We start from the raw sequence: 14,384 nt of genomic DNA on the forward strand, positions 1-14,384 counted from the left end.
TTATCTCCTCTCTGGCTTCAGTCCCTGCCACCTCACTTTCCGCTGCCCACCTTGAGCTTCTCTCAGTCTGTCTTCTGAGACTGCTTTCCCGATCTTATGTAAATGGTGCACATGATGACTCCTGCTCTCTCTTCTGAACTCCTGACAATCCTTGTCTTTCTTCCGTTTTATTTCCTCGCTGTCTCCTGGTGTCTGACACCGAGTGGGTGCCCCCTGCAGGCAGATTGGAGAAGTGAAGGTGCCACAGGACTTAAGAGGCACTGGATTCAAGCCTGGCTGTGGGGGTTGACATGGGCTGAGAGGGGGTTTCCCTGGGTCCTCAGTGCTCACGGGCCACTTGCTTCTGTTCTGGGTATGGCTTATTGAATGTGGCCTCTCCTTGAGTAGTCCAACACCTGAGGACAGAGAAGTCCAATGAGTGTGCAGACACCCAGCTGGCCTTTTGTAGGAGGATGATTGAACCCACCTGCCAGTGCAAGAGATGCTGTTTCGATCCATGGTCAGAAAGATTCCCTGGAGAAGGAAATGGCAACCTACTCCAGTATTCTTGCCTGGAAAATCACATGGACAGAACCTGGTGGACTATAGTCCACAGGGTTGCAAAGAGTCAGACACGACTTAAACACACACACACACACACACGTGTGTGTGTGTGTGTGTGTGTGTGTGAAACTGAATCACCTTTTTGCACACCTGAAACTAACCTCATGTTGTAAATCAACTACACTTCAATTTAAAAAGTTTTGAGTCAATTCATGTTGGGGTGATGCCCAGATATTTCTAGACATTTCCCAGGTGATTTTGATAATTAGCCACTGTTCTGATCCCCCCCTTCATTTCCCAGTTGAAGACTCTGGGGACCAGAGAGACAGATGCCACAGCCAAGGCCACTGGCCTTGGACCAGGATCCCTTCTCTTGGCTCCTCGCTGCGGTGCTGTGTTTTCTCACACGGCCACACCCTTGCTTGCCAGGGTCTCCTGGGACTGAGAAAGTCCATCCTCCATAGGCTGATCTTGCCACCCAGGCTAGAAATCGTGAGGGAGGAGGTTTGGGCTGCTGCTGCACACCTTCCCCAAGGCGGGTCTCTCCTCTGGGAGTGGGCATGGCAGGAGCCACTTCTTATTGACAGGCTCCAGCTAGGTCCCCAGGGACAGGCTACTTCCACTTCCTTGTGGTTCAGAGGCTCACACTCTGGGCTTGAGAAATGCAGCCAAAGAGGATTTTTCATTAATGAGGAAAGCTCTGGATATAAAGGGTGATGGGAGGGACAGGTAATTCCGGGAAAGTGTGCTTGTATTTAGGGGCGGCAAGAGACGCAGTACTGCTTTACCCTCCTTGGTATCTGAAGTTGTGGGTGTGTTTGTTTGCTTATCTGTACATTTAACAAATATTTATTGCTCCCCTACCCCCACAGGTGGTGCTAGTGGTAAAGAACCAACCTGCTAATGCAAGTGATAGGGCTTTGATCCCTAGTTTGGGAAGATCCCCTAGAGAAGGAAACGGCAACCCACTCCAGTACTCTTGCCTGGAGAATCCCACGGACAGAGCAGCCTGGTGGGCTACAGTCCATGGGGTCACAAAGAGTGGACACAACTTAGTGACTAAACTATATGTTAGTTTATAGTGACAACAACTAACTAACTAAATATATATATATAAAACTGAAATGACTTAGCACGCACACACCCCATGATTAGACACTATAATAGGCATTAGAGTGTGCTGTGACTCAGACACAACCCCACCTCCATGGAACTTCCTAGAACTCCATGGAATGTTCTGGAAGTCTATTTACAAGAACCATATTACTTAGCCTCTTGAATGAATCCCTTATTGTCATTAACCAGAAGGATAGGAATAGGCATTTAATTTTCTCAGCCATTCTCTAGAAAGAGGAAGCTGAGGCTTAGAGAGGTTAACTGTCTTATCCAGGGTCACACCATAAGTGATAAGATCAGTTCTGTCTGATAGCAGAGCTTGCCTTCTGGGCCACCTGGTTGTACCACCTCCTGCCTCAGGCTCCTGGTTTTTATCAGAGCAGTGATCAGAAAAGGCCATGGGAAGTACGAAGCTTCATTGCTGTAAGACTTAAGAAATTTCAAATATCCTTTTGAATTGAATGCTAGAGAATCTCTGCCATCCCTGAAACAACATCTTCCTCTTCCAAGGACGGCACTTTGCATTTCATGTACATTATTGGCTCCCGCCAGCAGCGCACTTTAGAGCAAAGCCTGGGTTCTGAGTCAGCTCCCGCCCTGGTTGGCACACTCTCCCACTTCTTTCGTCGTCTTTGTCTATAGTGTGCCCACCATTATTGCGTGTGTGTGTGTGTGTGTGTGTGTGTGTGTGTGTGTGTGTGTGTAAAATCTCAGTCGTGTCTGACTCTTTGCGACCCTATGGACTATAGCCCGTCAGGCTCCTCTGTCCATGAGATTTCTCAGGCAAGAATACTGGAGTGGGTTGCTATTTCCATCTCCAGGGGATCTTTCCAACTCAGAGATCGAACTTGGGTCTCCTTCATTGGCAGGCAGATTCTTTATCAACTGCACCACCTGGGAAGCCTTTTGAAATGAGTTGGAGTAAAAACTCAGTTAAAAAGATACAGAGGCACTGACCCTGTCCATTCTACCCTGGGAATGTGGGGCCCAAGTGTCTGGTGGCTTCTTCTGATTAGTTCAGGGGCATTTTCACTAGTCTGTGGTAGAAAAAAAGGAGAGGGAACTAGTATTTATTAAAGCTAAATCTAACTTAAAGACCAATTTGGTAATCAGAAGTAGTCTTGACTTTTTTTTTTTTTTTTTTTAAGCATTAAAATTGTCTTGGGACTTTCCTAGCAGTCCAGTGGTTACAACTTTGCACTTACACTGGAGAGGGCAAAGGTTCAGTCCCTGGTCAGGGAACTAAGATCCCTCAGGCCATGCAGCATAGCCAGAAAAAAAAGAGTTCTCTCTTTTAGGAAATGATTATCAAACAGGGCCGTGGTACCTGTTGCTTATATTGCTATTATGTTTATATCCTTTCTTGGCAAAATGAAAATTTGCCTACAGTGTGCCCAGTTTCTTTGTGGTTTTACTAGCTGGCAAAATCCTGTGTGTCTGAAAATGACTGCCAGTTTGGTTTTCACATTGTCCCTCTGAGCCCCAGGGTTCCTGGAGGGGGCCAGATTTCGGCTTGGGGAGTGAGAGGAGGGCACAGAGCATTTTGTCTCATTTACAATCAGAGGCTCTTCTGTTTTATAGGTTAGTTTCTGTATGATTTTTTCTGGAGGTTGAAGGGTATTCCTACCAAAGTTTGGAGATGCTCTAGTCTAGACTGTGTGTGTGTTTGGGGGAGAGGAGTAGGGGAGAGAATGCTGCTTTTGCAGGACTGAGCCAGTGATCTTTGTCCATAAATATTTCTTACCTGCTGTACTGGTCAGGGCTCTTCAGAGAAACAGCGCCAATAGGGGGTGTGTGTGTGTGTGTGTGTGTGTGTGTGTGTGTGTGTGTGTGTGTGTACGTGTGTGTGTGAGAGTTGGTTCACGTGATTGTGAAGACTGGCAAGTACAAAATCAGTGGGACAGGCCAGCTGGGGACTCAGGGATCTGTTGATGTTATAACCAAAGATTAGAAGCAAAATTCTTTCTTCCTAGGGGACATGAGGGTTTGGTCTTTTTACCCTCTTCAGGCCTTCACCTGATTGAGCGAGGCCCACCCATGCAGTGGCAGGTAATCTGCTTTATTCAGCGTCTGCTGCTGCTAAGTCACATGAGTCGTGTCCGACTCTGTGTGACCCCATAGACGGCAGCCCACCAGGCTCCCTTGTCCCTGGTATTCTCCAGGCAAGAACACTGGAGTGGGTTGCCATTTCCTTCTCCAATGCATGAAAGTGAAAAGTGAAAGTGAAGTCACTCAGTCGTGTCCGACTCTTTGCGACCCCATGGACTGCAGCCCACCAGGCTCCTCCGTCCATAGGATTTTCCAGGCAAGAGTACTGGAGTGGGTCACCAGTGCCTTCTCCGTATTCAGAGTCTACTGACTTCAAATGTCAATCTCATCTATAAACTGATGTTAATCTCATCTATAAAATGTTGCTTCACAGCAGCGTGTTTGACTGTAGTTGGAGCCAGCCTGAGTACTATGACCTTGTCAGGTTGTTGACATATAAAATTAACCATCACACCTACTCAAGTCCCTGCGGGGTATGATGGGGATGACAGAGATGGGAAAGGCTGGTCTCTGCCTCCAGGAGGCAAGACTATACTTAGGAAAAAATTAACACATTATTGACCAGTGTGATGTGAGAAAGAGTTGGTTCACATGATTGTGGAGACTGGCAAGTACAAAGTCAGTGGGACAGGCCAGCTGGGGACTCACGGAGGAGCTGATGTTATAACATGTATTAATTCCACAGGCATTAGTTTTTGCAAAAATCCCCTAGTCTTTAACGTGTTAAGAACATGACCATATATTTCAGTGCTAACTTGTAATGATGAAATGTAAAAAGTATTTAGAGGAGATGAGGAGGCGAGGGATGGAGGATTCCAAGGAGATTTATGGTTGAGGCTGAACAGGAACTTTAACAACACAGAGGACTCAGATAAGTGAGGACACAGAAGTCTTGAGAACCAAGTGGGAACCCTTGGATAATAATAATACTTCTATTTGACTAGGTCTCTGAGTTTATTGCCACCTTCCTTGGTGGCTCAGATGGTAAAGCATCTGCCCACAACGTAGGGGACCAGGGTTCAATCCCTGAATCTCTCAAGGAAGATCCCCTGGAGAAGGAAATGGCTACCCACTCCAGTGTTCTTATCTGGGAAATCCCATGGACAGAGGAGCCTGGTGGGCTACAGTCCATGGAGTTGCGAAGAGTTGGACATGACCAAGCTACTAACAGCGCTGAATTTCTTAAGAGTTTTCAGACCCATTGTTTCATTTGATGCTTGCAGCAATCTTGTTTTTTTTTCACTGAGGCTCCCAAGGCCCAGAGAGGTTAAGGGATTCAGCAGAAGTCACACCGCTCGCCTGGAGGAGGGCATGGCAACCCATTCTAGTGTTCTTGCCTGGAGAATCCCATGGACAGAAGAGCCTGGTGGGCTACAGTCCATGAGTTCACAAAGAGTCGGACACAACTGAAGTAACTTGGCATGCACGAACTCACACAGCTTGCCAGTGTCTGGGCACGTCTTTCTACTCCAAATCCTGCCCCTCATCTTCTACTTGCTTTGCTGGGTATAATGAAATCCATGTGCGTGTGTGTATGTGGGTGTGTGTGAGTGCATGTGTGTGTGTGTGTAGGGGTAGAGGATTACTCCAGGAAGGAGCAGAATAAAAGTTATCTTCACTCAGAAATCCTGTGAAACTATTAAAAAATGACCTGTTTTTCTCTCCCTCTCTCCCTAGATCTTCCTTTCCCTGTTGACCAGCTTCGTTAATCCCTCTCTTTCCTTTTGTCGCCCTCCCCCAGACACGGATGCAGAGTCTGAATCCAGATCCCAAAGCCCATTACACAAGTGTCTACGGAGCCCTCAAGAAAATCATACGGACTGAAGGCTTCTGGAGACCCTTGCGAGGCCTCAACGTGATGATGATGGGCGCGGGGCCAGCCCACGCCATGTATTTTGCCTGCTACGAAAACATGAAAAGGACTTTAAATGCCGTTTTCCACCACCAGGGGAACAGCCACCTAGCCAACGGTATTTGCAAGCGTTTGTCTGGAGTTAGAAAGGTCTCTCATTCAACAGACCCTTCCCCAGGGTTCTCCTCCCTGTGACCCAGCTGCCTGACGCCTCATCTCTACCACGCTTGCTTATGAACCAAGGACTTATGTGTGTGCACACACACCCAGACATATGCGCACACACCCACACACACACACACACGCACGCGTGCTTTTTTTTTCTTTCCCCTCCTTCGCTTTCTGAAGTCTGGGGAGAATCAGTGACAGAGGTGTTTCATTGTTGAGTGGGTTTTGCCTTTTTGCTTTTTTTCTTTTTTTAACATTCAAAAGCAATTAATGATCAGATCTAGGGGAAAAAAAACCACCCTGAATAGGAACAAAACTTTTGAATGCTGGATTCAAAAAAAAAAGTTATGTGGACAGCTTCTTTGAGACTATTTAAAAACTGACCCAACAGGTCTCTACAGCATCAAGATCTAACTAAGCTTTACAAGGTCAAGAAGTTTTATGGCTGATGAAGGATTTGCTCCTGCGCAAAGGACCTTTCCCTCGTAAACTTCGGGGGATCTGGGAATTTCACCCCCAGTCTCTTCCGTTTGTTGCATCTCTCGCAAGCAAGGGCTGAAATAGTTTTCTTTTGTTCTGAGGGAGCCAGGCGGGCGGTGGGGCGGAAGGGGGAGTGAGTTGGCCACAGGCAACTGTTACGTAGGCTTGGCTTACTGGGTTTGGCTCCTGTGGGTTTGGTTCTGGTTAGTTTCTGTTTGGGTCTGGAGTGCAACTCTGGCTGGTGACACCAGGAGTCTTTAACAAATTTATTTTTCAGCAGCGGAGAGGTAGATGTAACTGGCAGAGCAACTTTTTTTAGCACCTTCTCCAAAGCATCATTCCCATCAGCAAACCTTGGTAAAAATGACTCCATCTGGCTGGTCTGCAGACATTTATTTTGCTTTTTAAAAATTGGCCCCTACTTCCATTTGTCCAAACGGTCGCCAAGATCTGCAGTCTCGATATCTCCAAGTTCATGGCCTCAGGGCCCCGCTTTTGCTAAAACTGCCTCTAGCTCCTTGGCGCCTGGACCCCTTGGAGGCGAGTTTACGTTCACGTCAAGGTCTGCCCAGCGCAGCTACCGCCTCCCTGTGGTGCACTCTGGTTGCAGTCTGATCTTTGCAGATGACCCTACGTGTGTGTGGACGAGGGAGGGGTTACGTAAGCGTTTCTGAAGCTTAGCCTGTGTCCTTCATTTCTCCCACTTTCCAGCGGTTGTCTTGATTATTGGGCAGTGTGACCTACAGACAGAGGAAACCCAGAGTCAAAAGCAAAATTCCAGGCCGGAATCTGGCTTTTGAAGCCAGGCCAGAGGAGACCTGGGCTTGGTTGTCCGTGAGACATGAGACATGGCCGTCCCTGAGACATGTCATCGCTTTGCAAACTAACCCGGGTAATCTGCCCTCGGCAGGTCTTCTGAGCATTTTCCCCTTGGCCATGTGCTTTTAAAAAAAAAGACAAAAAACAAACCTGGATTTTACTAAGGAATTTTCTTAACGCTGTCTTTTTTTCCCCCTCCTGTGTGTATGCCGTTGTTGTTTAATTGGTAAATCGTGTCCCAGTCTGTGACCCCATGGACTGTAGCTCACCAGTCTCCTCTTTCCATGGGATTCTCCAGGCAAGAATACTGGAGTGGGTTGCTGTTTCCTCCTCTAGGGGATATTCCCGACCCAGGGATCGAACTGGTGTCTCCTGCATTGCAGGTGGATTCTTTACCGCTGAGCCACCTGGGAAGCCCCTATGCTTGTATACATGATATCTCCTTCGATTGCCCCAATTTAAGGGCAGAGTGAGTTAATCTGTAGACAAAGGCCAGGGATGAGAAAGAATTAAAATTTCAGTGGTGGAAAAAGCCACCAAAGTGTGGTTTCCGGTAACATCCTGTGTTGGCAGGTCTAGCCTTTTCCTAGGGAAAATGAGGTTTCTGTTGAATTGAAATGTGAGTAACGGTGTCTGTGTTACCTTCCCCTTTTTCATCCAGGATTTTCCACGATTGCTTTAGGATTTCAAGAGTCGGTGCTCACCTGGGTGGACGGGTAGTGAGTTTTGCTTCTTGGAAAGCCAGGTCCAAGGTTCTGTCTGACTTTAGGTTCCAGGAACTTCCTGAGAAGCCCCGGTCCCAGAGGGTAATTTTCTGGAGTTTGTTTTACAGGGATAGCTGGGAGCATGGCCACCCTGCTTCACGACGCAGTCATGAATCCAGCAGAAGGTAATGTTTCATGGTCCCAGGGAGAGGCAGCAGGGCCTGTGCAGAGGGGCAGGAGCAGAAGTGGGGGGCAGGGCAGCAGGTTGGGCAAGGGGACTCCTGGCCCTCACTCAGAAGACACAGGAGAATTCTTGACCATGTTCTGAAAGGCCTTGAGAAGGGACGTGAGCGTTTAAGCTCTGGGACTCCTGTTCACTTAAGTAGAGCTTCTCAGGGTGGGATCCGTGGACGAGTAGCATCTGTGCCTCCTGGGGGCGTGTTAAATGCTGATTCACAGATCCCACTCCAGACCTACTAAGTCAGTAGAGCTGCTTAGCAAGTTCTCCTGGTGGTTCTTTTATATGCTGTTGTACTACTCTGAAACCTTTGTGTGCTCACATGTGCACACACACAAACACACACCCTGCTGGCCTTTGTTCACTGTTACCAAGCGTAGACAGATTTAGAAGAAAGTTGTCAGAGGTCATCCATTAGGGGTTATGTTCAATTTGCTTTGTTAAAAGACATTTGAAATTATTATAGAAAATTTCCAACAGGCAGATGTAGGGAGAAGAGTATGGTGAACCCCTGCCTCCTGCCATATATGTATCATTCTACTTCATAAATTAACATTTGGCCACTTTATTGTAGCTGTCTCCTCTCACGTTACCTTTTTTTTCCCCTTCGAATTTTGGGAGCATTATAAAACAATTCTTAGCTGTGCAGATGAGTTCCTTTGGCTTTTTCTGTAGCCTCATATCCTTAGCCAGCTCGGGTCTGAGTAGGGAGGGGTTTTTGGACCTGGTGCTGAGCATAGTTTCAGCTGGGTTAGTCTCTCTGTAAGATGTGGGCCTCTCTCCTGCTTCCTTCCTCATCTGAAAACAGTCCCTTGCCAGAAGGGAGAATCAGAGGTTAAAAAGTGCAACATCTTAAGTATTGTAAGTTTGGTTTTGTCTTTTAAAGTTACAGTTTATCTGCTCTCAGCTGCCTCCCATGCCCCATCAGACAGGAAACACGTTCTGACCTTCCAGGACATGAGGGGTCAGATGGGGAGGCAGGCTGCTGCTTCTGTGGGTTTAAGGTGATTCAGAGTCAATGACCAGTTAGTTAGCCCATGTCAACTGGGCAAGAGTTTTATTTCAATTTTTTTTTTCAGGAGATTAAAAAAAAAAAAAAAAATGAAGTTCAACTCTCCCCTTTTCTCCTTGACATTATATCTTTATTCCTTTAGAATTAAAGCACACTGTATGTGTTTATCTTGCAGTGCTTGGAGACAATTAAAATTCTAAGCCTAAAGGGACCGCAGTATTTGTCCTCTGAACCACCAGTTACTTTTGTATTAACAGAGCCTGAGTCCTCATTGGAGTTTGTCATCGAACTTGGGCTAACATCATTCGAGTGTCTCTTTCAAGAGCACTGAGACCCGGAAGCTAAAAACGCTGTCAGTGGGGTGGAGACCACTGAGAATAAAAGACAGGCCATGTGTCCAGTAGACATAGTGGGACAAAGGAGGGCAAAGGAGCCAGGAAGCAGGATTGAAATCCCGGCGTGTGTGATGCCCAAGGCAGCCAGGACCGGGGGGATCAGCTCAGGGAATCTGAAGTGGCTGCCTGGTGTGGGGGCCACCTGAACCAAGAGGCAGGCAGGAGAAACATCAAGAAAGAGCCACCTCCTGGCTCCTGGCACTGGGTCCCGGAGGCGTGTGTTGAAACCGGGATGGCCCGGAGCTGGCCCCCTGGCGGTTTCTCAGGCTGGGGCTGGGTGTGTGTGCTAGCTGTCCATGCCCTGTTACCCGTGTCTAAACTTGCTTGTTTCTCTTTATGGCTTGGCTTCCCATCTCACTCCGACCCGGGGTGGGGCCAAACCCAACCCCCCTGCGGCCCGACCACAGTCGTGAAGCAACGCATGCAGATGTACAACTCTCCGCACCGGTCGGCCCTCAGCTGCATCCGGACAGTGTGGGGGACGGAGGGCTTGGGGGCCTTCTATCGGAGTTACACCACGCAGCTGACCATGAACATTCCCTTCCAGTCCATCCACTTCATCACCTACGAGTTCCTGCAGGAGCAGATCAACCCCTACCGGGGCTACAACCCGCAGTCCCACATCATCTCAGGCGGGCTGGCCGGAGCCCTGGCCGCCGCCGCCACCACCCCCCTGGACGTCTGTAAGACCCTCCTCAACACTCAGGAGAACATGGCCCTCAACCTGGCCAACATCAGCGGCCGGCTGTCGGGCATGGCCAATGCCTTCCGGACGGTGTACCAGCTCAATGGCCTGCCCGGGTACTTCAAAGGTGTGCAGGCCCGGGTCATCTACCAGATGCCATCCACCGCCATCTCCTGGTCTGTCTATGAGTTCTTCAAGTACTTCCTCACCAAACACAAGCTGGAGAGTCGAACTCCCTACTAAAGGAACGGGCTGTTGGAAGCGACGCCAGCGTCTTTGATTGTGCAAAGGCTTTCTCCCTGCCTGCACCCATTCCCCTGCCCTCACACCAAGATTACTTGGGTACAGGGTTGGCAGGAGGGGCCTTCTGCGCGCCCTGACCCCTTCTTAGAAGGAGGAGAGGACAGGACAGCTGCTTGCCCGATGGCCATCCGCCGGGACATACCAGGTGATAGCAGATGAGGGGAAGACTGGCAGGGGAGCGAGAAATCGCTATTTCTCTTCCTCCCCCACCCTGAGAGCGATGTGGCTTTTCCTTCAGTGTAGCATCTCCTCCCCTAGAATCGTCCATAGATCACACAGGAGGGAAGAACGTGTGCAGTGACTGAAAACATTAAAGAGGAAACAAAAAGTTATGTATATAAAAGTTCCAGTACACAGTATAAAATAGATGGATAATGTTTATCCTTTATTTTTCTATGTAGAAGTTTTTGAATTTGAGTGTGTGCCTGTGTATGTGTACAAGCAAGTGTTACAGCTGGGAATATAAAGCTGTTTAAAAAAAAAAATAGTAAGAGGGCTGAATTTTTCCATTATGTTAAGTCACAGGACACCAAAGTAGTACATTGCTCTGTGTGGCCTAAAATTGTGTTGAGCTCCCCATGGAAGTTCCACTTGAATGTAAAATAATAAGTATAAGGTTTATATTTTGAATTTCTCTTTTCATAGGGGAAAAAGGTACGTTGAAAAAAATAATAATACTTTTAGCTACTTTTTTTTTTTTAATCCTTATTCAATCAGTCACCGTCATGTGCCTTTTCCCTTTGTGTTTTGCTGGAAATTCCAGGACCAAAGATCTGACCCTGGGGCTTTTCCTCTAGCTGTGAGCTCATCCCCTGCCACACACACACATACTGGGTGGCAAGCACGGCTCATGCTGGAGCACAGTGGCCCCCGGTGGAATTAGGGTGGCTGGTCTTACTGAAACCATTTTCTTCCCTTGTGGGTGACATGAATGTATGCCTTTCAGGGCTAGCACTTAGAAGCCCTTGAAATGCCATTGCTTGGCTACTTGTTGGGCAGGCAAATGGGATCGATCCTACCTTGATCCTTGGACTTCATTCTCCATCCACCTTTTAACCCAGGCACTTCAGGTATTCTTGTCTGTGTGTGTGTGTTGGACTCAGTCCTGATCTGTGTTTCCCTGTGCAGTTTTAGGGATTTTAAGAAACACAGGCAGTGTATCTACAACATTTCTCTGGTTCCCCTGCCCATCATGAATGTCTCCCTTAAAAAGCCTCTCACTGCCCAGGTTCCCCTAGCAGCTGCTGAAAGGACCTGGGCCCTCGTGCACAGTCAAGATGCCTCTTGAACCATCTTCAACCCGGTGTGGTACACGCCACCTGGGGACATGCCGCCTTGTTTTCTGAAATGGCACATCTGAGCCAGATTATCCCTGAGAGTAAATGCAAGCATGTTTCCTTCAGCTACGCCTTCCCAGGCCTCTCTCCAAGACCCAGTGGCTTCGCAGTTTTCTTTTAAAACGAGTAGGAAGCAAATGTGTGTTTTCATTCTGACCCAGCCTGGTCCTGACCTTGACCTTTGGCCCTTCACCTTGGGCAGGGTCCATGTTGTGCATTGTCACCGGGCTCAGACCCGGGCTCCTTGGGGTGCTCTCATTCTCAGGAAGAACTCGGGTGGTCCTGGGACATCAGCATCTTGAGACCTTGCACACTGTGCCTCCCAGGATAGTTTGCAGGTTACGGACAGCAGAGACCCACGTCAGACAGCTCCCACACCTGCCTGATGAACAGGGTCTTCTCCTGGGTTGGGAAGTTTGACTGCTGACCTGTCCCCTCTCAGAGGTAGCCGCCACCCCCATCTGCCCAGTGGAAGTCTGTGCAACAAGCTTCCATCCCACTCAGGGATGCAAAATGCCCACGGAGATCAAGCTGCTGGGGGAAGTGTTTATGTCTCTCTAAACATACCCCTAAACATACTCTCTGTTAGTGTTAATGTTAGGCAAATGGAAGAAAGACCAGGTTGAATTCTGAAATAATTATTCAGTCTCCCCTCCTTGTCCACTTCATACACCACCATGTTGCAGAATATTCCTTATTTCTTAAGGATGAGTGTGCCTGTTGAATATAAATGTACTGCTGCTGCTTAACCTGTGAGATGCTTGGTGTATGTTACCGTGGTGGGCCAGTGTCGTTTCTTAAATGCCCATCATAAATATCATGGTTTCTGCCTCTCAAGTCATCGCCAACTCTCAGAAGAAGGGGAGAAATGTGTGTTTCTGTGTGGGGATGTTTCTGATGTGCTGCTACAGTTGTGACACTGGAGCTATGGAAAATAAAGCCTTGATCTTTGAAGTGTCGTGGGTTCTGTGGTAGGGATGTGGACATGAGAGGGGAGTGGATGGAGAAAAGGAACCTAACTCATGGGACTTGTGCCTCCTGCAGTCTCATGCATTAAGGACCAGGATCTCTGGCTTACATGAGAGTACCCTTCAGCCCACTTATCAAAACTGAAGCAGGTGGCCGCCTTGCCCAGTCCAGGGATGATCAAGTGAGAGGCCCAGAGCATGGCTGGGAGCCTCCTTGGGTTTTGCTCAGTTCTGCTGGGGAGGGTGGCAGCTCTTCTATCTTTGTGGGACCACGAGGACGAGAGGCTGATGGTACCTGTGATGCCCAACCCTCCTGCCTCCTACGTTCATGCCTGTCTTCTTTGGCTCTCTCTCTTCCTTATTCCCTTTGGGCGTGTGCTAAGTCACTTCAGTCGTGTCTGACTCTAAGCAACTGTAGCCCATCAGGCTCCTCTGTCCATGAGATTCTCCAGGCAATAATGCTGGAGTGGATTGCCATGCCCTTCTCTAGGGGATCTTCCCAACCCAGGGGTCAAACCTGCATCTCTTTCATCTCCTGCATTGCAGGCAGATTCTTTACCAACTGTGCTACCCCTGGGGCTTCTGATTCCTTTCTAAATCCCACTTCTACCAGGTTCAGCTGCTTTCCCTCTGAGTGCCATCCTAATGTTCGTGACAATATTCCAATAGCCATCTAAGGCAATAAAATTGGACAAGTACTCAAAAATCCCTATCCCAGGCTTGTTCATGAAAGTGAAATCTGGAAGCACACTGGATATCAATCAAGAAGTTAAATGACTGGGGACTTCCCTGATGGTTCCCTGATGGTTAAGACTTCGTCTTCCAATGTAGGGAGTGCAGGTTTGATCCCTGGTTGGTGAGCTAAATCCCACATGTCTCATGGCCAAAAAACCAAAAAGTAAAGCAGAAACAATCTTGTAACAAATTCAATAAACTTAAAAAAAAAAAAGGGAGTTAAATGATTTATAGAGCGCCTGAGCTCTCCTGGTATTCTAGTGGGAAGGAAGGAATTTTCACCGGGGATCCCAGATCAGATACATTGTTTAAAAACTTGGACTTTCCAATACATTAATAAAATTTGAGAATACTTCCAAGTGTAGTCATTTCTCTAGTGAAAGTGTTAGTCATGTCCAAGTCTTTGTGACCACATGAACCTTAGACCCCACTATCCATGGAATTCTCCAGGCAAGAATACCAGAGTGAGTTGTCATTCCCTTCTCCAGGATCTTCCTGATCCAAAAATCAAACCCAGGTCTCCTGCACTGCAGGCAGATTCACTACTCTCTGAGGCACCAGGGAAGCCCAGTCGTTTCTCTAGCCTTACCTCCTAAAATAACATTATTTAGGGACATGTGAGCCCCGTTTTGTGAAGGGGTGGATATGTGATGACTCATCCACGGTTTAGAATTCCATGGTTATCTGTTGACATGGCTTCGTTAAGAAGCTCTTTACTCATTTTATTTACTGGTGGCAGCTGTAATCTTTCACTTTCCATAGCACGTGGGCCATCCGAGAAGAACTACTAGAGGATATAGGACACGTGTCCTCTTAGGAAGGACAGTCCAGCCTATGACTGCGGTCATCTGAAACTCATATGAAGAAAAATTATAAATTCAGGATCATAGTGGAGATTTTGGGGTCTCCATCCCAAGGCAGTTGAAGCTTGGGCCTTGCCTTAAAGTTCTTGTGAATTTCTGTTGTCAAGGACTCACTGC

At 47.9% G+C, this 14,384-nt stretch overlaps 1 protein-coding gene across 2 annotated transcripts in view; it reads left to right on the forward strand.

Annotated features, from left to right (window-relative positions):
- Nucleotides 1–12,754, forward strand: part of SLC25A37 (solute carrier family 25 member 37) — a 46,280-nt gene extending 33,526 nt beyond the window's left edge. Inside the window, exons 2-4 of one of the 2 annotated variants that reach the window (XM_068973962.1) lie at nucleotides 5,450–5,678; nucleotides 7,860–7,916; nucleotides 9,784–12,754. In XM_068973962.1, the coding sequence (XP_068830063.1) occupies nucleotides 5,450–5,678; nucleotides 7,860–7,916; nucleotides 9,784–10,304 (807 nt within the window). In that variant the 3' untranslated portion in view covers nucleotides 10,305–12,754. Of the gene's footprint in view, nucleotides 1–5,449; nucleotides 5,679–6,365; nucleotides 7,101–7,859; nucleotides 7,917–9,783 lie in introns of those variants that run through there. The other variant, XM_068973964.1, reaches the window with a different exon arrangement.
- Nucleotides 12,755–14,384: the final 1,630 nt, after the last annotated feature.

The sequence above is a fragment of the Capricornis sumatraensis genome, chromosome 6, assembly GCF_032405125.1.
Source record: "Capricornis sumatraensis isolate serow.1 chromosome 6, serow.2, whole genome shotgun sequence".
NCBI lineage: Eukaryota > Metazoa > Chordata > Mammalia > Artiodactyla > Bovidae > Capricornis > Capricornis sumatraensis.